Here is a 23,569-nt window from a genome sequence, read left to right as displayed (position 1 = left end):
GTGCCTGCCCCTGCCCCCCAAAACCTATTTATTTTCTATGTTAGAACCTACACATCAGTGTGTCCTCAGTACTTGTTCTTTACATGCCTGGATTTTCAAAGCTTTTTAATTTACTTTGAAACTACTGTGTTTCCCCGAAAATAAGACCTAACTGGACCATCAGCTCTAATGCGTCTTTTGGAGCAAAAATTAATATAAGAGCCGGTCTTATATAACACCGGGCCTTATTTTACTACTTTGTGTAAGACTGGGTCTTTTTTTTTTTAAGTAATTGTAATTTTTTGCAATTTAACCTTTTAAACCGCAATTATTTTTTTAATTTTAGTGGTGGACGGTGTATTTTTCCAGGGCCCATCAGCTCCAAGTCATCCTTCAATCTAGCTGTGGAGGGTACAGCTCACTGGCCCATGTGGGAATCGAAACAGCAACCCTGTTGTCCAGAGCTCATGCTCTAACCAACTGAGCCACCTGGCTGCCCCAAGACCGGGTCTTATATTAATTTTTGCTCCAAAAGACGCATTAGAGCTGATGGTCCAGCTAGGTCTTTTTTTCGGGGAAACACAGTAAATTGTGCTTGAGCATTACTATCCAAAGCAGCACACGGCCTTTCAATTCAAATGTGATTTAAGTCACTGATGCTTGGCCAACGTGGTACAGAGCTTATCTTCATCCTTAAGGTAGTTTGTACATTTTCAACTGGAAAAGGAAAATACTGTGCGTGCCAAATGTTCACACAGCCATCCTGGGTTCACACATAGCAAACCTGGCGAACATTAAGGTTGAGGGTTAGAGGATTGTCCAATGCCATATAGTTAAGAATTTTTAACAAGGTTCAAATTCTACCTCATCTCAAATCTTTACCCTTTATATTTGATATCTTGAAGTTTTGCCTAACAAGTAATTGTTACTTCTAAAGCCACCAAAAATTCTTGAAGTTAGCTTTTAAACTGTTAATAGAATGTCTCCTATGCTTGTTACTGTTTTGAGCTTTGGCCACTAGATGGTGCTTCTAGGAAAATGAAGCATCTTTTTAAGTTTCTGGGAAAAAGTGGGTGGTTTGGGCTTCCTCTATGGGAATGAAGAGTTGAACGCTCATCTCTTGTTGCTAAGCAATACATCAGCATCATTTGTAGTTACAAGTTCACATCACTTAAGGCACAGGAGGTCTGCATGCGGGACTGAGGGAAAATGAGCAGGATCTGCCATGTTATGGCGCAGGTGGTAGCTAGACAGGTCTCATACCAAAAACAAGCCAGTTTTACAAATTAAAACCTTGATGCTTTCACTTTTAGTTGGATTTTACCAATCATTATGTCAAAAAAGATGGGAAGTGCTTAATGTCAAGGAATTAAAAGCTTTCCCTCACCACCACACTGAGTTTAGTGGTTTTTACGACATACTAATATGTAACACCCATGTGTAAGAGAGACAACTCTCCCTTGGACATCTCTTGGTTATTGAAAAGGTGTAATAAGAGGTAACCTAGAGTGTATTTATCAGAAATTTGAGAAGAGCTCACAACTCTAGTTCCTGGGAGCTTCTGAGTTAAGGATGAAATGAGAATCTCTCCCTCTGTCCTGACTTTTAAATAAAAGTACAACTTCCATAGCAGATCAATTGCTAGATTGTTGACCTCATTGTTACGCAACAGTGGGGCAGTAGAAAAGCATAGGCCCAGTGGATTGGCTTCTCATTCCTCAGAAACAGCTTAGTTTGTTAGGCAAGAGGACACTGCAGAATGAAAGGCAACCTTAAATAAGCCACCACTGAAAAGCAACTTGCGGTGGGGAGGGGAGGATTGCTTTTCAGGTTACAATCTACAGCAATTGAGCACAGAAAGGGCTTACCTTTTCATTTATTCCAAAAATGTGCTGTCCTTGTGAGTTATACACACAAAGACAATTGCAGTTCACAGTTCATGGCTATGTCACCAGCGCCTCATGTTGGCCTGGTGAAGTACATAGAATAAAAAAGTACTGGGAAAGAGCAGGAAAGGGTGAGTGAGAAGGTGGATGGATGGATATGCAGGACAAGAGCGCTAGAACTGCAACTCTTCAGAGGTCAAAAGCCTTGTGCAGAGAATGCACGGTTGAACCAAGCTTTGTAGGACGTTACCCTGCACCCTTGCCCCGTACATACTTTGTTTGTGGGACAGGGCCCAACCTCGTCATAATAGCTTCTACCTCCTGTGCGCTAGGTGCCATGATTTTTAGTTTCCACAGTGAACTGAAATGTCATTCGACTCCACACTACAGGTACATAACTGATGTGAGGCAGATGGGAAACCGTCTGTGCCTCACCTGGATGCTCTCATTTACATACAGCTGCCTGTCAGAGTGGGAAGGTTGGAAGGCGAGGTGAGTGGATACCTAGACTCAGTCAGTCTCCGAGTTAACAGTCAATCCTTTCACCAGCCCCGGGGATGCCAGTTGCTTGTTAGAGATTGATCTGAAAGCCAGATGGTGTCACAAAGACTAAATGCCACGCTCTCTTAAGAATTCAAGTACAAGGATATTCAAAGTGAGCCATGTTGCCACCACTCAGTCTCCAGGGTGGAAAGACGCCAGTCATCAGCAAAGCAGGCAGCTTTATATAGAAACGTTATGTGAGGACAGTAAAATTTTGTACTTAGTTTTTCAGATATCCAGAATTATCCATAAGCTGGGCCAATGATAGGTAAAAATACGTAACTAACATAACGAAGGAAGTTTCATTTCATAGAGACAGTTGATGGGAAGATGACCTAATTTTACCTGCTCCAGCTCAGTGCATACTGACTAGATGACATCTTCCCTTCATACGAGTGCTGTGCCAGTACCAAGTAGATCATCTAAACTACACCTGTGGCAATAAGGCAGAGCCTGTATCTGAAATCAAGTAATATTTTTTAAAAAAATGAATGCAAAATAAAAAGCCTGTTGCCTGTTTCCCATGGAAAGAGGTTCAGATGGCTCAATTCTTGCTTTTCTTCTCCAGTCTGCCTTGGGAAAAGTCATTTTTTATTATTGATGATAATTAGCCCTGGGATGTTTTCGTATCTCTTAGGCGATCAGCCAGGAGAACTTGAAAACCTACCAGTTTTATTGACACTTGAGAAAAAGAACCACTTGAAGTAAAATGCCGAGTCAACAGAGATGGCAGTGCCTTTGACTGCAATCAGCTTGCCCCAGGTACCTGAACACAGGTCTACTTGCTTAGAACAGCCTGTCCCCCGCTTTCAGATTACTACTACACTTCCTCAGACCTGGGCACTAATAAGGGGAAGAAATGGAATAGCAGCAATAGACTACATCCTTACCTACTGAAAATCATTCTGCCTAATTTCATTTTGAATACTCCAAAAATGTCTACAACCTGTTCCAGAATTTGTTTTTAAAATGAGTGACAGGGTAAAGTTGATATTAAAAATGAGTTTAAAAATAAATCCAATTATACTTAATAATTACAGTAGTTTCACACACAATAGGTTGATATAATTTGTCACGCTGTGGCATCAGTTAAGGAGTCAGTACTCAACCACGCCCTCCACCCCCCAAACCACTGGTCACATCACTAGCAGATTTCTATCCTTACAGACTGTACTGGAAGGGATGGCTCTGGACCCATATTTTGATCATTTAATGGCTCAGATGAACCTGACCATTGCATATAATCAGTATCTTAAGTAAAGAATGCCTCTTGCCAGTATGCTCGCTCAAGTGCTCTAAACAACCTTTTTCCAAGAATCAAATGATTCAAAAGGTGGGCTGGCCTGGAGGCCCAGGCGGTTGGAGCTCCGTGCTCGTAACGCTGAAGGCTGTCGGTTCGATTCCCACATGGGCCAGTGAGCTGCACCCTCTACAGTTAAGATTGTGAACAACAGCTCTCTGGAGCAGGGCTGCCGTGAGCAGCTAGAGGTTGGCGTGACCTGCCGTGGGCTGCCGTGGGCTACTGTGTGCCGCTATGAGTGGCCAGTGGCCAGTGTGAGTGGCTGGCAGCCGGCGAGGGGAGCTCAAGGCTCATAATACCAGCATGGGCCTAGGATCTGGGTCCTACAACTAGACTGAGAAACAACGGCTTGAACTGGAGTAGGGGGGCGGGGGGAGGGACGGTGGAAGGAAGGGGAAGAAAAAAAAATAATTCAAGCAGCATGGACTGTTGCTTAATCATTTCACCTTTTGACAGAAGCCTATGTGACGATTATGAAATAGAGGGGACACTCCTAAGGATCTTCACCAAATGCAACTCATGCCACCAATAGTATTTTTGTGACCTACCTACTATGTGGCTGAAAAATGATGGAAATAAGCAAAGACTAGACAAGTAACAAAAGGTAACTTAAAATGCATGTTCATGCTCTAAAATAGAAATGAAATTGAAAACTCTCCCTTAACTATGAAAACCACCCCTAAGAGGTGACTGCTGATAAAGTAATCTAGGCTGTCAAAAACCGGTCTCCAAATTAACCTTCAGACCCATTAGAAATCACAAACTCCAGTGGCAGAAGCGTGTGTGTTCGTATGTGGGTGTATGGTAAGTGATTCCTAGATATTTTTGCAGATATAGTGGAGAAAGCCACGTGGTAACCCTGAGAAGACCGTGTGGACAGAACCATTGCTAATGACCCTGCTGTCTGGTACAGGATGTGTACTTGTTTGAGGTTTGTTTCCCGTGGTCTAAGCACAACTCTGGACACAAACTAAAGTAGAGCTTCACAATAAATAAAAAGGCAGGGATGGGCCAGAAAGTTATTTGAAGATACCTTTAAATATAAATTGAGTCCCAGAGGCAGAAAAGTCATCTATCCAAAACTGGCACATTTTAAACATGATTTAAGACTGGTAGGTCAAAACCCCAGTGACAGGAAAGGGATTTTTTTGGTTGTGTCTGAGATGACGAGAGCATTTTAAACAGAATTGTGACTTAAAACTTCATTGAGCTTCCCCTTGAGCTTAAAACTGGCTTAATTTTGGTAACCAAAATTAAGTTCGAATAACCAATACATAAAACAGAACTGGCTAACTGGAAATATCGTTTTTCCAAAACAATCCACAACCCCAAACAACTATATAAAGGATGCAGGTAACAGAAAAAGAGTCAAAACAACAATGGTTCCTGAATTTAAAGGAAGGATGCCCACTTCTCTCTCTCAAGAGGCAGATGGTCAGCTGAAAAATAAAAACATTGTATCAATAGAACACTCCAAATTAAAAAAAAAAAATGTAGCCATCTCTGTTCATGCAATACCAAATATTTTAAAAAAAAAATTCCCAAACTCCAACAAAACAACCCAAAAAAATAACAAAAAGGAGGGAAAATGTTGCCCAGATCTTATGAACTGATTGATGGCTGAGGGTCCTGAGGGGGCCGCTCAGAATGTCGCTCACAGAACAGAGAGGTCTGGAGTTAACATGACATCAAGTTTGTGGACCCTGGGGGTGGTTGGTGGCCACCTCAGATTAGGGTACATGCTGTCTTCAGTCTGGGAGTTCTTGGATCCCAACACATGGCTGGCTATCTTGGGTCTTGGCCCAAGTTCTCTGTTTCACTCAATTTCCTTTGTAGTAGTATTAAATACTACTCTTTTTGGTAGTGATAAGTCATGTTAGTAACCACAAATGGGGAGTGGTTTGTAAACAGACATTAACAGATACAAACAGCAGTGCAATATTTGACCCAGACTGTAAAAGAAAAGGAGGCGATGGTGGAAATGAGGTAACTCTTCCCCAACACGTGTGAACAGACAGCTCCTGCTCTTCTAATGCTTTATGTCCATTAGGAGAGAGTAGGGCTTGTCAACAGGATGGTTACATAAAGAAGAAGCTACAGAAGAGAAAAAAAGAAAGGTTCAGATTCAAATTGGATTCTTAAAGGCTTAAAAAAAAAAAAAAAAGGGAGCTTCTCTACAAGGAACTGGGAAAGAACAGCAGTGTGTCAGTTACGGGGCTGACTCCTCAGCAGCAGCGACTGGGGAAGACGACGACGCCTCGGCTGGACGTACGGCAGTGGGGTGCCGGGGACACCAATCAGGACACAGGGTATGGGAATGGGTGGGGGAGAAAGGTGGCAGAGACAGTCTGTGAAGTACAGGATGCCACATGGTAAGTATCTTGGAGAAACTGGTGCTGCCCAGAGGGTAGCATTCCAAGACCACCAGACAAGGCAGGAAAGCATGAGACTCTTCCCAATTTCTTTTATCCAGTATAATCAGCATGGGCACATATGCATATCAAACAGTGATTAAAAAGAACTCACAAAAGGGCACACAATGTTTGGGTAAAAATATATTTTCCCTCACTTTATGTCTTGGCACTAGTGATATATGCATAGATTACCTGTCCACCACTCTCCTACCTGAACAGACACCAAATTACTGAGCATGTTTGCTCAGTGATTACTTTCATACTTGAAAATTAAAAAATGGTATGCTTTAGATCAGTACAATTATTTTCGTTTTTTAAAAAAGACACGTGTCTAACATGCAGCTTACATATATGACAATTCTGCATTACTAAAAGTACACAACAGTTTTAGAAACACATTGGTTATTTTCAAACAGCAAAATGACAATGATCTACAACTACAGTTTAAGGCAAATCAGCATATTTTAAAATTAAGAAATAGACAAAGTTCTAATGCTGTTCACAGCTTAAGTTTTCAATTTATTTTAAAAATTCCCTTCATTACCTACATATAATCTAGGCTTTGTAGGCCATAATTTCCACTAAAGGGTTATCATGTATGTATCCTGTCAATGGAACCAAGACTTCTGGCAGCTGAGACTCGACAATTTCAGACACTTGCAAATGGCAAAGCAAAGGGATCTGAATGGACGGTTTCGGCAGGACCACACAGAGACAGTATGATGTGGGTTGGGAACAGCTGAAAAATCTGACTCAACAGTTTGTATGTGAAACACTTATGGATATGTCAAGACAGTGAGGAAACCAAGTCTGTTTGTTAGGAAGCATGTTACTGCTGGTGAGATGACAAAGCAGAGGAGGAAGATAAATAACCTGTGTCTAGTTTTACATTAATGTTCCCCTGGTTGAGATGCCCTTTCTGGACAAAACCTTGGCCAATTTATTAAGAGCCTAAGCTGGAAAACATAGTCTCTGAACTGCCAATAAATGCTCATCGATGTTTTTCCATCACATCCTACTGCATGTACAAGTACAAGGGTTATGGGAATCTAAGTCTGGAAGAAGCAAAAAGATGGTCATTATGGTTGAACAAAAGATGTGGGGAGAGGCCAGGACAGCTAGAGCTGTCTCACAAAAAGAAAAAAAAAAGAAAAAAAAAAAGATGACTGCCAGCAGTTAGCACCAGGGCAAGCCCATTAAGCCAAGATGACCACAAAAATCCAGCAGTCTAGAGGCAGCCTAGCATAAAAAGTTTTTCCTCTTGATTTTATCCAGTGGAAGGTGGTAGTTTCTCATTCAAGCTTTATTGACACAGTCAGAACCAAGGACCCTCTGTAAAGCCCAGTGAAACCCATGACGTTGTGTGGACACAGACTGGGATTGGTAACTTCTCACTTCCACACTGAGATCAAGGAAAAACTGAATTTACGTTGTTTCTTGTGAAAAAGACATAAATGTGGCCATTTTAAATATATGTAGTTTTTATTTTTAAATCAAAAGCTACTCAAACCATCACCTCCTTACCCCCCTCCAAAAATAAAACCAAATCCATCTATGCCAGTTATTTCTCTAATTTTAAAAAGTCAAAGATCTCAAAGGTTTCTTACTAGCGTACTTACATGCAAAGGCGAAAGCATATCCAATTAGATTGGAGGGTATCATTTATTCCGTGCAGAGCCAAGGACTACTGTGAAAAAAGGCACAGATACAGAAAGAAGGGCAGCAATAACAAACTAAACGGGGCCAGGAGCAGGGGTAGAATAAAGTTCAGAAGCAACGCATTTGAAAAAAGCTTCTATATGCTTGATATTTCTTTGGATGTTTTATTCCCTGACTCTCCATATGATTTATTTGACGGTGAAAGATTTAATGGAAAAAAGATCAATCCAATTAATCAATAATCTTGGAACCAGAAAGTCAGCTGGATGCCTTCCATGGCTCAGCTCACTTTAAAGAGGCTTTAGGAAGCATTAAAAATGAACATTTTAAAGTGATGCGGTTTTAGAATTTAAAGGTCTTTTCTGTTTCAAGGCACAAAAATGCTCACACAGGCAGTGGTTGGGACAAGCACACGACACGCACTCAAGCTCTGTATGGCGCACAGCGTCCGAGCAAACTCAGCCCATGTTAGAAATCAGCATGCCATACTCGGCTGCTCCATGGCTAGCGTCACACTAGAATCATTAAAAACACAAAAGCAAAAACAAAAACCCTGGTCCCGTTACTGAACCTGTCCTTATACCACTATCGCTGCTCCTCGTTTGCTGTTTCTGTCTTGGCTTAGTTTGGGCTTCAATGAAATGGATTTCTTACTTCACCTAATTAAGCGTAAATCAGCTCATGGGAGACCATTCCTTCTTTTCTGTAAGAGTATGTTTGAGGATGAAGAGAAGGAAAAAAAAAAATCTTTACTGGAATCATCTACAGATTTATTAATTTTTTGAAAAATGTGTCTGTGTGTGTTGGGGAGGTACAGGTATTCTATCCCGTTTACTTCATGTATGACTAGTGAAGGCCAGAAGGAAATGCAGAAGTATCAGGTCCATGAGAAATGTTAGTCTTTCAAGTACGTGTAAGAAACAAGAGACTACAGAGTTAGAGGGGAAACAAGGAAGACCTTGTTAGTAGAGGGGGGAAAAATCAAGATGAACCTCAATAAGTCTCAAAAAGGAAGAGTACAGAAAGGAGATTAAATATGCTCCTTCCCATATAGATTTGGGGTGTAGTCTATGTCCTGACGTATGGGTTAGCCTAACCTTCATTGTTAGAGCGATGGGCCTTGGACGTAAAGAACAGGTGGAGCTAGCTGTGTTGAGAGGAAAGGTGAGGAAATTCCTTCAGGACAATTGGATTTGAAAAATGGATTGCTCTATTTCTTCTTTCCTTTATTGCCAGTATCGAAAGGACTCTATGCAAGGAGGCTGGATGTGAAGCTCCATTTGTTTTCGTAGACTTGGGTTTGTGTTACGTTCCTTCCCATTTCCACCTGAAATTGACATGGTCCCCTCAAATTTGTGCTGCACAATTTACAACCAATTCTCTATTTGAAGGATTTCTGAAAATTTTTCTCATGATTATTGAATATTATTAGAAGTACCGATATCCTGGCACCAGTCATGAACCCCACCCTCTCAGCCCACGGAGAGTAAATGTAGGTGTTTTTGAAAGATTGCTAATTGTCAGTAGCAAGGAGATTATGGAAGCCCATCCTCCTTAGTAGATTTTTCTACCAAGCAATGTTGTATTATTCAACCTTTGAGACTTCTATCTGTGAGAGGATCAAGGTCGCAATGATAAAAGTGAACGTGACCATAGTTTTCCTATTATGTCCAACTTGGCCACAATTTGAGATAGGGGTTCAGAAACATTTTTAAAGCCATAAGAGGACACAGTCAGTCTGAACAGACCTACAACCCAGGCCAACTAATGTTGTTATAATAATAAATCCATGCATGTATAAGAGTCATATAAAGCTTACCTACGGTTCTGCCTACATACAAAGCTACGTTGGGTTTGGGGCAGGTGCGGAGAAGAGAGAGAGTGAGTTCAGGGCTCTTGCCATCACGGAGATGAATAATCAAGAAAAGCAAGTTGTTGTCATGACTATTCGGGTTTATAGTTTAGCTGCTGAGGTGGTGAGAAGTTTTTCTGTCAAACATACATGTAGCAATTTCCCCTCCTTCCCTCAGTCCAAAGCAACATACAAGTAACAGGCATGCTTCCTGCTGCCACTAGGAACAGGCACAAAAGGCAAATCATTTACTTTCCAGAAACAAAGTCCAGCTGCACACAGCTTTTGTTGTTATTCCCTTGTTCTATCATTTTCCACCATCCAACAACATTCAGCAAAATGAGTTAATAGTTATTGGTGTCTGAGGGAGGGTAAAAAAACCAAACAAACAAAAGGACACAGATGGCAGAGATACAAAATTACTGCAAAAGCAGGTGAATGCGGAACCATCCTTGGCTTGCCAGGCTTTATGTGAAGCTTGCACTGCAAGTTAAAAAACAAAACAAAAAAGTTAGAAATAATAATAAATAAAAAAGAAAGGAAAATTAGGAGCGCCAGCACCAGCATTCGGTGATGGTAAATGCTCATGCAATGATTATGGAATTGACAGAAATTAAAACCAAAAATTTGAGTAAGCTCTTCTACATGACAAGCAAAAGCAACATTATTTAATACTGAATTAAAGAACACGTGGTTAGTTTCTGTTTGCATGGAACTGAGAATTCACAAGTGACTTCTTGAAACCACTGCATGTTCTAGTGGGAGGATTTATGGTTTGATTTTTATTTTCTCCCAAAACACAAAACCATTATTATGTATTAGATTTGGTCATCTCATTGGTACTGAATAGGGGTTGCACCTTCCATTTCTGAGCTGCCGGAGTCAGAGAATAAATATACGGTACATGACTTGGAACCAGAGAATAAATACACGATTCATGACTTGGAAGCATGAACTTGGGGATTGGAATCCAGGGGATGGAGGACATGCTATTAACCTACTTGGGGAGGGGAGAAAAAGGACAATCATTGCGTGGTTATCACTACAGTAATGCCAGGAGCTTTCCCCCTCTTTCAGGTTCCAGGCCGTGCCAAATCCAAGATCCACGTGTCTAACTGGAGACAAGTCCAAAATATGCAACTTCATTCCTTAGCAAAAAACAGATTTCTTTTTTTTTCAAAGATGAGTGGATGATTGTGTAAACTATAGTTATCAGATGACAGGTACAATTTTAAATGCTGGATTTTAAAACTTTCTTCTGGGATGGATGCATCTTAACCAGCAAATGCCTGCTGGCAGTTGTGCAAAGTGTTCAAAAAAGATGAACGCTGTCCACAGAACAACTCACCCTCAGGCATTCCCACCACTGTGGTGTAGCCGCAAACCAGGAAAGTGACTTGGTGGCCAGAGATGGCAGGAGGTGGGGTCCAGCTAATGGCAGTGCCAGGGTTAGTTCTACTTTATAATCTTAGGAAATGTTATATGTTCTCATGCCACACTACCAGTCAAGGAGAAGTATAAAAGCCTTACCTACATTAGAAAGGGAGCATGTCATTAAAATAGAAAAAAACAAAATTTAAAACTATTAGAAAAACTAAGTTAAGCTCTGAGGTGGAAACATAGCAGACGAATAAATAAGCACCTCTCTCTCTTTCTCTCTCTCTTTTTAAAATTTTCTCTCTAGAACAAAGCTTACGTGGCATGTATGTTGACTCCAGCATCTCCTCCAGCCCCGTGAGGAGGGAAGAGTCTCCCGTTTATTTTCAGTGCTGTTCTGGTTACCCTGGTTACTGTCTTTCTGTGGTCCTCTCTAACCAAAACTCTCCCCTGGCTGTCAGAGGAGTGGCGGGTTTTTTTGTTTGTTTGTTTGTTTTGTTTTTTTTTACTTTTACACTTCAGGACTCCAACCGGCAATTGTTTTCACTGTTTAAATGGGAAAGTGTGGAAAAGAAGTTGCCAAAAAATATGTGCCATTGTCAGGCACAAAACCTGGTGACTATGCACCAAATTCAGTCTAATTCCATTAATAAAAAAATGAGAAGGTATAAATAAGGCTATAACAGAACTCACACATACTTCACATAACTTGAAAAGCATTATACATTGCTAAGGCCCAAAGTAGGGAAGAAAATAACCTGAAATGTTCAAACGGGCAAGGAAAAACATCCCTACACGGGAACATCTGTCACTAGAGAGACTTTGTAAAATGGAGGCACAGTACTGATCAGCTCTGGGAATTTTTATTGCTTAAAGGCACATCCAGTAACAAGAAATTTCCTGGGAACATTGCTGGTCTTCTATCAACATTTTCAGTTCTAAAATATGTACCTTTATGTATTCGAGTGCTTCCGGGTAAGAAAAACTTGACTTTGGGTTTCCTCAGCTGTGAGTCAGCAGCCTTTTCTGTTTCATTCATGCCTAGAGATGTGCCCACGCACACACACACACCTATTTTTATCTTGGGTGAGTTTATGTCAACAAGAGTCTGATGCCAAATGCCTTTCATTTTGTCTTCAGTGGGGGAGTCACTGCACTCTGAATCTCTGCATGGAGGATGTCACCAGTAGTGACCGATGCTTTCCCAACCTGTGCAGCTACAAAGTGCTTTCTTGAACTGGGTTATAATCTAGGCAATTGTTACTCTCAAAATTAATCCAGAATAACTAAATTTTCGGCCCTTGTAGTCCTTTGATCACTTGGGTCTGGACTAACCCCATTAAAATCACACCTCACCTCCCCCAACTACTTTCGATTGCCTAGAAAATGTGCCTGCTCCTTGGCTCTCATTTTCTGACACATTTTCTGCTGTCTCGGAGCTTGTAAAGTTTGTAAAGTATTATTTAAACCTCTTCTCCCTGTGTCACTGTAGCAGTGCATTTTGGTTTCTCCCACAGGCAATGTAACAGGATTCCTCAGGGGTGAGCCTGCGCGTTCCCTCAGACGAAGCGAACGCCACACTGGGGCTCACCTCCCTGTGACAGGTCTCAGTTACTGTGCAGATGCAATCCTGTCGGCTAGGTTTTTTAAGAATGCAACTCTTTGCCTGCTTGAGTACCAACATTTTTATTGTTTACTGAGCTGTCAGCTTTCCCCCTAGAACCTTAGCATCTCAGGATGAGCCATGTTCAGCTGCCTTATTGCTGCCCTAAGAGCACGACACGTTCCACGGACAGAAGAGTGCAGCCTCCGTGGGCTCCCCATCTGGTCACCACGGAGGTTTTCTTTCCTCAAAGGTATCTTACCCACCACTGTGCTTCCTGTTGAACCAACAGCGATTGTCATAAAACTGCGCTCTCTAGTCTTTACGGTGATTTGACACAGCACTTCATATACCAGGAGAATGTCAATGGAAACCCAAGTCTCCCAATGGATTCAGGCAACTGCCAGGGGAGCCTCATCGGAAGTGACCAACACAGGAGCAGAATCTGACCCTTTGGCACATTAAATCAAGGCCATATTTTAAAATGGTATTTGTGTGTGCGAGGGTGGTGGTGGTGGAGGTGTATAGGTGTGTCTTGAGGGTCGTAGGGGTGTCTCTACTGGATGGGATCGTGATCCCATTTTCACAATAAAACAATTCATCCTCTTGTTGAATTTAGAGGAAAACTAGTGGCACTTCTTTCACATCTTTCATTTGGGAGCAATGACTGGCTTATTATAAGGCTTATTATAACACAGAGTAGAAAAATAATTTTAACAATCATAATTTTAGGATGCTCTTTACCAGGAGTTATGAGGACTGTCTCCAAAGAGTAGTGAAGAGAAATAAACTTTCTTCTCGAAAGTCCTAGTACTGGTGCAGAAGACGCTACTGGAGACGACAGGTTACTCCAGTCCTGACTGTTTGATCATGTGGTCAAGTTTTATAAATTAATGTTAGTGTACCCTTTAGAAATACTTCAAAAACCTTTAGCATCTTCCCTGCACTGTAGAGGAAACACTTCGTTTTATCCTTCTGGTAACAGACCAGTTTCCAGTCTGTAAATGGGAAAAGTAGAGACATACATGCAAGAGGAATAAATTGTTAGAAGGCCCCCGTCCATGGGGGTGACACCCGCTTACTTTTTCTTATCCTTGTCTTTCTTGGTTTGCTGGGCCCCAGACTGCTGGGCCTGGGACTGTAGTAGCTGAGCTGCTGCTTTCTTCTTCTGGAAATTGTTCACCTCCTCCTCCAGCTCCTTCTTCTTGTCTTCCACTTTCTTCTTCTCTTCTTGGTGTGTCCGCTTAAGGAGGTCAAACTTCTCGTGGAGCTGGAGAGAAAAAGAAGAGAACAACCTTGGTGAAGGCCATGAAAAGTGTCCAGGCATCGGGTTATTTGGATCTGTTCAAAACAAAACCCGAGCCGTGCTGCTGCACGCGCTTGAAGGACAGAAGTGTAGCGGTGTCTGGTGCTCCCGGAGGAGCCAAGCAGAGACGGGAAGACTGTCCTTTTCAACCCCATACTCCTTTGGGACTTGGACCCCTTGGAACTAAAGGGAGTCCCTTGCACACTTTTTCTGATAATAAAATACATATGCATTGCAAAAAGCTCAAACAAGAAAATAAAAATCATCCATGTTTCTAATAAGAAATTCAGCCTAGTGGTAAGAGTAGTTCTTTATAAAATGTATAATATACATTTATTTGGAGACATGCACAGTGATTGTGTGTGTGTGTATTTAAATAATATGTTAAGAAATTTCTGGCCCTTGACAAATTGAATTTAGAAAATTATCACAATGCAGAAACAACAACTGAAAGGAAGGGAGGAAGGAAAATATTCTTACTAGGTAATTCTAGATTTTTACCCAGCATTCACTTGGTACTTAAAGCCAACAGCAAATAAGGCTCAACTTCCCTTTCATTGCAGCAAAACTATATTGAGTGCTTAGCTATTTAAATAACCTCTCGGTTTCAGTAGTCATTATACAGATAAATTAAAAGGGGATGGTGAGGAAATTATTTAGACCGTTTCATTCGGAAATGTGTTGTGCTATATGTCAAGCACTTGAGTTACTTATTATCTCCCTCAGAGGCAAACATTACACACACACTCTCTTTATAGAAGAAATCCACGTGGACTGCTCAGAAGCGGTTAACTTAGCCAGGGCATGGGGAACAAGATGGAGTCGGAGGGATGATGGAGCGGAGACTGCATGACCTCGAAGGGGGAAGTGTGAGCACAGACCTGGCGTACAGAGACCACCGCCTATCAGATGGGGCAGACAGGCCCTCCACTGTTTAGCTCACTGAGTTGGCCGATAGACTAAGATAATAATAGTCCCAGAATCCCAAATCTCACATTTTAAGACTTGTATATTAAGGAAAAACAGAGCTACAAAGAACATAGGACCAGGTCTGGAGACCTAAGATTTAGTTTTCAGTCTCAGCTTTGCTACTAACCAGGCATGAGACTGCATTAATGCCTTAACCTTTATGACTTTCAGTTTTATCATCTATAAAATGGGGATAAAAATATATGACCTACTTTTCTTGCCAGGTTAGTATGCCACACATGTGAGTAAATGTATGGAGACAGTATGTAGGACAGCATGGAGTCCTATACAATGTGAAGCATTAATAAAACATCTTGCTTATTTCTCTTCCTTGAAGGAGGACAGATAGATGGCTCACCTCTTTCTCTGCCTCTTTAAGTTCAGCTTCTTTCTCCTTCACTCTCATAACAAACATTTGTCTCATTTCTTCTTCTTTCTTCTGAAGTTCTCCCAGAAATTCATTCCTTTTTGCTTCGTACGTCTCCTGAAGACTATTCAAAAGCCACAAACAAGGACAGTGTCACAAAGTTGCATGATAAGAAATTCTAATTCACAGAATTTCTACACATCCTCTTCCAAAAAACAGATAAGGCCGCCACTTACCATATTAAAAGACACATAAAATGGCACCATCTTCTTTTTAGCTATGCAGTGATCAGAAAGACAAGCGCATCAAGAACCAGAGATGAGGCAATGAGCAGAGAGCAGCACTACCGGGGTGGGATGTCTCTTATTGGCCAAGTTCTAGGCTGTGCATATTCACACAGGGAAAGCCTGGGCTGGGCTGGGCTGGCTGGTATCCTCCAGGTCAGCACACCAGGCAGACACTGAACATATGATTCAGAAGTTTAGAAGATGGAGGTTGTAGGGCCCGAGCCCACAGGCAGATGCGCGGCAGACAGTCAAGGTCTCCTGGCTCCTAGGGACGCTTGTGTATGACAGCAGGCCTGCCGGGCCTACTGGATGATGGCTCCCACGGAATGCTCTTTGTTTTGCTGGACCTAGCGAACCGTGATTCTTCTCTGCCGGAGCATGGATCTACCCCTCGGCTGGCTGCCACCAGACACTCTCCCCAGTCTGTAAGTCTCAATAAACCTATGTCTCCCACTCAGCCACCTGGTGTGTTCTTTGGACTTTAGGCTTCACAGGCACAAATCTCGGAACAACTCGGACTCAGTCCGAATAGATGTGGTATTGTGTAGGGAGAAAAATGCATAGGTACTGGAGCCAGACAGATCAGGCTTCGGATTCTGGCCACAGCAACTGACCTACTGATCTTGGCAAGGGCACTGCTGAGCGTCAGTGCTTTCGGAGAGGATGTGGGTACAGTAACACTTACCTTCTAGGGAAATGAGTATGGGAAATAAATGGGGGCGAAGTGAGTAAAGCACTCAGTGCTAATAAAATGTTACCTTCCCCCACTCATGTTCCTTTAGTCCCCAATTCAGAAAACACACTCAGTGAACCAGCTAGAGGCAACAGTGTATATAAAGATGTTACAGAAAATTGCTACTTTTCAAATTCTATTGCTACCTGTAAGTAGAGCAGGGAGGAGTTTTATTTTTATTTTAAACCCCATCCTACTCCTAATTGTCTATAAAGCTTAATCAAATGCCACAACTCAGCATCTCTACGTCAGAATAAATACATTCACAGAAATATCACCTTTGGTAGCACAACTGAAGAACACACACACCCACACCCATACAAAGAGAGACACATTTGGGGATATTGTATGAGGTGCTATTTCTATTTCTCCCTTGCAGTTTCCCTAGAACAAGAGTTGTCTCAGTAACACGAGTCTGCAGCGTTGTCCACCTTTACTCGTGGACCAAATTCCTCTGAACTGCTGACTCCCAGGTCGATGGCACCTATGAAGCCATCCCCAACATTCAGATTTGTCCTTTTAGGAGGAGAAAAGGGACATTCAGGTGGTAGGCGTGCATGTGCATGTAGATATACAAACAACTAAACAAAGAGAAAGTGTCTTAATTAGGATTGTTTCTACTTCTATAATCAACGCTTTTATTGGTTGATTAAAAGTAAGCTCTCCTGCCCTCACAAGTATCAGCACTACCTGTTTATAAACATCATGTGTTTTGAGTTTCCAGAGGTGTATTTAGCTTTCACATTATGACACTAAAACAAACTTGGCCAATGTTAATGTTGGCTAATATTAATAGCAATATTTGGACTTGAAAATTTAAGATATATAGCCACAGAGATACAGAAATATGTTGCTAATCGAGTGATAAAATAATTCATGAATTTTACTTTGCTTGTTAGCTCCCAACACACTCTCCATCACCAATCATTTGGGTCAGAATTGCCAAAGGCAGAAGATGACTTGTCCCTTCTATGAAATTTTGGGGGAAACTCGGTTTCTGAGGATTTCAGGATAATGAATACATCTCCCTCTTCTTTCTAATAAGCAGTGGAACACATGTTATAGAAAGATTACCAAGAAACACTACCCAAAATGTGTTTCAGAGATCCTTAGTTCACGAGATCTTCAAAAAAAGGGGTTCCCGAGTCCAAAGAGTAAAGGGAAAATGCCATGTGTGACCTCCCTTCAGGAGAGACCCAGTGCACAGTGGCTCCCAAAGCCCACAGCACATCAGGACTGCCTGGGCACGTGTCAGTGGATTTGATTCTAAATACATTTCCTAACGTCACTCCTGGAGATGCTGATTAGGGTTCAGGCAAGATAATCTGTATTTTTAAAATGCTTCCCAGGTGATTTGCTGTAACTGGTTTGCCATCCACTGCTTGTCTTAAATGCTCTGAGACGTCCTTCACTAAAGAACCTGTCTAAGTTGACTGACTGAGAGCTCCTCCAATTTTTTTAATCATGGAAATTTTTAAAAAAGAACCCCCCAGAGAGAGTGTACTTTGTTGGGTAATGCTTCCCACCATACTGGGAATGCCCAAGATGGCTCTGCTGTCTCTAGTCCCAGCTACCACGTGGCTTGGGCTCCAGTTTCTGGAGCTATGTTTTCAAACAATGGGTCACGACCCCATCGAGGGTCTTAACCAATGTGTTAAAAGAAAAAGTGTAAGGGAATAGGACAGACAATAAGACAGTGCTGTGCAAACAATATGAGTTAAGTATTACTTCATGAAATGTGTACACCGGATCATGACGTAGAACATACTTTATGGTGAAGCTTGCAGCCCAAAGTTGGAAAATCCACGTCCTAGAGAAAGACTGAGCACCAGCGTTGCCACCGGCCAGGCAGCATCAGCCAGGAGTCTGGTAGCAGTTTGACACCCTGGGCCAGAACAGGAAAAGGGGCTCAACTAGTACTCCTTATTAGATCACTGTGTCCTGGGATGTGAACCAGCTTTTGAACTGTGACACTGGAAACGATAAGCAACATATAGGAAAGAAATAATAAAATCTTATTCCAAGGAGTCGCAACTACAGTAAGTTCCTTAGAAATGACTCAGAACCACCACAGCAGTCACAGCACCATATTCCCCGGGCACCACTGCCAATCAAGTTGTAAACGGGACACCAGAAACCCTCGCTAATGCTGCCAGTCAGTGAACAGCAGTCCAGAAGGAACTGACTCCATATTGTCCACTCACAGACACCTAAAGTGATGCTGTCTTTTGCTACTTTTCATTTTTCCAACTTAATTTTTAATTGTCGTTATTAACAACCTTTTCTAAGTGAGAAATGCAGTTTTTCGTGAGGCTTTAGGCTGGTTTGAAACTAAGGACATTATCTCTTATTTTCTCCGAACAGCCTCCTTAGCAGAGGCAGGTTTTGCTCATGGAAGTCAAGGGAAGGGAAACGAGTCTACTTCACCCTTCATTCAGGTAATTCATGCAGCATAATTCTCTCTGCTACAATCTCCTGGAACCAACCAGTGGAGGGCACACCAGAGTATAACACCAGGGTTTATGGAGCAATTTACAGGTGAGAATTCATTAATTCTTACAACAACCTGATAAGGTAGGTATTAGCATCACCTCCCACTTTACAGATGGAGAAATTTGGACACAGAGGTGCTTAGTAATCTGTTCAGTTCACATAATGAAGATGTGACAGAGCTGGGATTTGGACCCAGGACATCTAGCTCAGATGGGAGCTCTTCCCACTGTGAACCAAAGCCCACAAGCTCCTAAACACATATGAGCCTCATGGGCCTGAAAACTGTGTGATCTTGAGAGAATAGTGGTAGCTGCACTTTCTGTCATCTCACAGGTAGAGTCTAGAAGGTGGTATTCTGAGATGCAGGAGCGGTACAGACGGACTGTTGGGCAACGGGCAATGGGGTCTGAGGAGAAAAGCAGGGCCAAGACCAGTGCCCACTCATGCCCTACATCCCTCCCCTCTTCTACCCCAAAGACCAGCCAGAAAGGGGCAAAGTGAGAGAATGGGTCCAAGGAAGGCATGGCGCTCTGGCTGGGTTACTATCTGGCCCGTTAAACAAAAAGTCCTTGTATTAGATCTGACTGTCCCCTGATCTAGCCCCGCTCCTCGTTTTACAGATGAAGAAACTGAGGCCCAGGAAGGCTGAGGAGCTGAGTAAGGGCAGCGCCACGCCTGAACCCAGACTGCTGACTCTGCCCAGTGCTCTTCAACACTGCTGAGCTGAATGAGGGAGAGAGCCAAGTGAGTTCGATTTTACTGCAGTGTTTTTGTTCCATCTCTATGCATGAAAGAAAGAAAGAGAGAAAGAGAGGGAGAGGGAGAGGGAGAGGGAGAGGGAGAGGGAGAGGGAGAGGGAGAGAGAAAGGGAGAGAGAAAGAGAGAGAGAAAGAGAGAGAGAAAGAGAGAAAGAAAGAAAGAAAGAAAGAAAGAAAGAAAGAAAGAAAGAAAGATAACTCTAAGAGAAAAATAAAGATAGCCTCTCCCACGCAAAAAACTATTTTTATCAGGTTTAATAACCACAGAGCAGGCCTGATTTTGTAGGGACTATTTTTTGGCCAATGCATTTCAAGGTTCAGTTGGTGAAACCTGTGTGCACAAAAAGGCATCCCTGCCTTGCCTCAGAAAGCGGCATTTCATGTGGATGAAGAGGGCCAGTTTTACAAGCCCCAGGGCAGGGCTAAATGATGCGAACTTGGCTAGAAGTTAACTTCTTGGTTAGAAGCCTTCTGTTAGGTTCTCCTTTTGTGCTCACCGATGTTCTCACACATGCTCACAGCACTCCCCAGTAGCACTGTAACCAGGAAACCAGCCCAGACTTTATACCAAACTATCTCTAAAGCAATTCTAAGAAAATAAACCCCCTCTTCCCCCGAATGGCAGCTCAGATCCAGGGGTCAGAGTCTGCTGCATCACACACAGGTTGCCTCAGGCGTTATGACCTGGCAGCTCCCACACCTCAGTGAGTTAGAGGGCTAGCCACAAAAGAGGAAAACAGGTTCTTCCAAGGACCCGTGGCCTCTAGTCAGTAGAGGCCCCGAGCCCAGACACACCTCACATCTGTATGAAGAAACTGCGAGGGCTGTCTGGACAAAGCGATCCTCTCTCATACCTGGCGGCGGCAGCCTCACCTGCCACTTCCGGCTCACAGGTCAAGTACCCTGCCCTGGCCGACCCTTCCCCACCACTGGCTCTGAGGGCCTGGGCCTTTCCTAGGTCATTAATTCTACATTAATTTTGATATTTTCCCCTTCACATTTTGCCTCTTCATCTCTATTCATCAATGATGTGGGAAAATCCATTAAAAAATTTCTGTAAGTTATCCCCTTTCCTACTCATTCGTTGTTAAAATGGTACTGAACCACTGAAAGCTAGTAAGAGGGCTTCAAAAAGGAAGAGCCTTGGGAAGTCAAACCTATTTGCTAAAAATGAATGAGGCAAACTGTAAGGAGCAGCCACACCTTTGTAAACGCCTGAACCAGGCTCTGTGCCTCTGAGGGGGTTCCAAACTCACTCCTATCGCTTCCTACTTGTAGGACCTTAGGCAGGTTGTTTGCACTTTCAGTGCATTAGTTTCCTCATCTGTAAAATGAGGGTGATGATAATGACGTCAACTACACTGGTTAGCTGACATAAGGCAAACAAAGTGGGTATCGCGTGTATGCCACCATCGGCCCCCCAGCAGCTGCCCCCCCCATACCGCAATCCAACAGGCATTTATTCTGTGACGCGCCAACACACCACCCGCGCCGCTGTCTGGGGAACACCTGATCGCTAGGCGGCTTCATACCTGAAGGGCTTGCTGTCAGGGTCAGTGTCCTTGAACCCCATCTCCTCGAGCTTACAGCGCCGATACAATTCGTAATGGCGGGTGTGAGTCTGCTCTCGCAAATCTTCCATGTTCACACGAATCAGCATCTCGCGAAGTTTCACAAAATCGCAGTGGTTTTCATTCTCAACTGCAAGAGATGAGGTGGGCAGTTGGGGGTGGGGGGCGTGGGAGCAGGGCTCACAGCAATCATGTCCCTGAAAATCTGAAGTGATGTTCCCAAGATGTTGTCACCATCACTCCCGAAATCTGAATGCCATCTGAACGCCCTTTACCGGATTCACTTTACTTGCCTAATGAAGACAAGATTTCTGACACCACTGCCCATGGTGCTGACGAGTGCCCATGGCCTGCTCAGCGCAGGGGACTGTGGGAGGAGCTTCCATAACACTGTCTTCAGCTTTCATGGTAATTCTGCCCAGCAGGCATCGTGACTCCGGCTCTGGACATGCAGAATCATGGCTTTGCCCACACAGAGGGAGCAGAGGCTACATTCCAACACAGTGACATCCGGCCTCAAAGCCAGGCCTGCTTCTGCTGTCTGGAGCTGTACAAGGCAGTTTTTATATGAGTTATCCCACCGCCTTCAATTTTGTCAACGCCACGATAAAGAACATCTTCTTGTTGTAGAGCAATTGGTTAAGATTCATAAAAATGATAATATTCCTAGACATCTCAAAGGTACTGTTCCTTCTCACTTTTCACAGATTGACTGCCTTTATTCAGAACAAAGGAAAAGGAGGACGGATGTATCTCAAACCAATGAAGGAATTTTCTGGACCCATCCTACTTAATCTATAGCATTGGATACCCGCCTTCAGAACAAGTGAGGGCAGGTAATAGAGTCAAAGTGGCACAGGGAAAGCTTCTCAGGCTAGCGACTGTGGTCATGTCCCACAGTGCTAAGTATAGGTCAGATAGCCTCATAATTCTCAGATATTAACTGAGGTAACATTTAATTGGAAAACAAATTTTCAAGAGATAATGGAGAAACGTATCCTCTTGTTTGCAAGAAACTCTTTTCAGCTTTCTTAGACTTTGCTGAGGAAACAGGTTCAGACTCCTAGGGAAGAATTCTTTTCTATCAGGAATTTAGACTGAATTTCCCGTACAAGCCAACATTCTGGAGAGGCTGCCTCGCTGGCACTAGGGCTTTGCAGCCACTTCTCTCCATTGCCTACCTACCTGCGCACCGGTTCTCCCCCACATCCACGACTGTCAGAGCTACAGCCCCGCTGCTCCCTTCCACCCGCCCGCCCGCGACTGCGGACTCCCAAACGTGGTGCAGAGGGAGGAAACATGGTTGGTCACCACGGGGGTTCAAGGCGTAGATCCAATCCCTTCCCCAAGATGCACACATACCCTGCACCACACCCCAGGGGTACTGCCTGGCCTTGGCCATCTTGTTGCCAATCTTCACCTCTTCAGTGCTGCCGACCACTGCAAATGGCAGATGGACCTGCCAAGTAACAAGGGCAGAGAGTACAATAAGTCCTCACTTAACGTCGGTGACAGGCTCTTGGAAACTGCAACGTTAAGTGAAACGACTGTAGAATGAAATCATTTAATTATAGTCTAATCGATATAACCAAGAGTTAAGTTCCTGTGGCACAAAAACATTTCTAGTCACAAAAACATCACCAAACTTCTCAAGACCCCAAACACTTCTAATATTAAACATGGAAATACATGAGAGCTATACATACATTTAAGAAAGATTAATACAAGTCAGATCGTTACTTTCTAACCCGCTGATTCCAGCTCGCGGTCGAGGGTGGCCAGAGCCCCTCCCCGCAGCTCAGAGCGCCAGGTGGACCCCACCCTGGACAGGACGCCCTTCCATCGCAGGGCACATCACACCCACACCCACACCCACACTCAGACTAAGACAATCAGACCTGCCAATTCACCTCACGGGCACATCTTTGGGATATGAGAGGAAACTGGACAGAGTCCCCAGAGAAAACCCACGGAGGACATGGGGAGAACATGTAAACTCCACACAGACAGTGACCCCAGCCAGAAACCAATCAACATTATAAGGAAACTACATTGAACAAAACGAAATCACTTGAAGACCTGCTGTAGTTATCTTCCCCAGCTCTGGCAAAGACTGGTTCTCTACCTGCCTCTATACTTTCCCTACTTCTGCGGGCCTCTACTGAGTGGCAAGAAAAAACAGCAATGGTAGAAGAGGGAGGCGTCTTGGCAGACCAGTGAGGGTGGGCTTCGTGTATTCTATTCCTCCCACAACCAAATTCTGAGTATTTGGTATGAGTTACACTCCAGGGGAAACTGTATGGTCTTTGCAACTACACAGTAAGCTTTGGATGCAAATACAATAGCCACTAAGAAATATGGCTCTAGAGAACTTGAAGTGGGGCTTGTGGGATCAAGAAACTGAATTTCACTTTGCTCAAGCGCAGATCTTCTAAAAAGAGGAGAACCAGTTTTGTCAATGTAGATGCAAAA

The 23,569-nt window shown here is 43.2% G+C and overlaps 1 protein-coding gene across 10 annotated transcripts in view; it reads right to left on the bottom strand.

Moving 5' to 3' along the window:
• The window catches only part of SEPTIN11 (septin 11), a 95,018-nt gene that overhangs the window by 6,862 nt on the left and 64,587 nt on the right, over positions 1-23,569 (bottom strand). The window contains exons 6-11 of one of the 10 annotated variants that reach the window (XM_033105397.1): positions 22,460-22,556; positions 21,059-21,227; positions 15,247-15,379; positions 13,696-13,883; positions 7,742-7,809; positions 4,081-5,147 (exon numbers count right to left, since the gene is read on the bottom strand). In XM_033105397.1, the coding sequence (XP_032961288.1) occupies positions 7,785-7,809; positions 13,696-13,883; positions 15,247-15,379; positions 21,059-21,227; positions 22,460-22,556 (612 nt within the window). In that variant the 3' untranslated portion in view covers positions 4,081-5,147; positions 7,742-7,784. Of the gene's footprint in view, positions 1-4,080; positions 5,148-5,251; positions 5,803-5,911; positions 7,810-8,990; positions 10,117-13,695; positions 13,884-15,246; positions 15,380-21,058; positions 21,228-22,459; positions 22,557-23,569 lie in introns of those variants that run through there. The other 9 variants (XM_033105400.1, XM_033105398.1, XM_033105402.1 and 6 more) reach the window with 9 other exon arrangements.

This window comes from Rhinolophus ferrumequinum, chromosome 5 (assembly GCF_004115265.2).
Source record: "Rhinolophus ferrumequinum isolate MPI-CBG mRhiFer1 chromosome 5, mRhiFer1_v1.p, whole genome shotgun sequence".
In the NCBI taxonomy this organism is placed as follows: domain Eukaryota; kingdom Metazoa; phylum Chordata; class Mammalia; order Chiroptera; family Rhinolophidae; genus Rhinolophus; species Rhinolophus ferrumequinum.
This window is presented reverse-complemented; position numbering and strand designations above follow the sequence as displayed.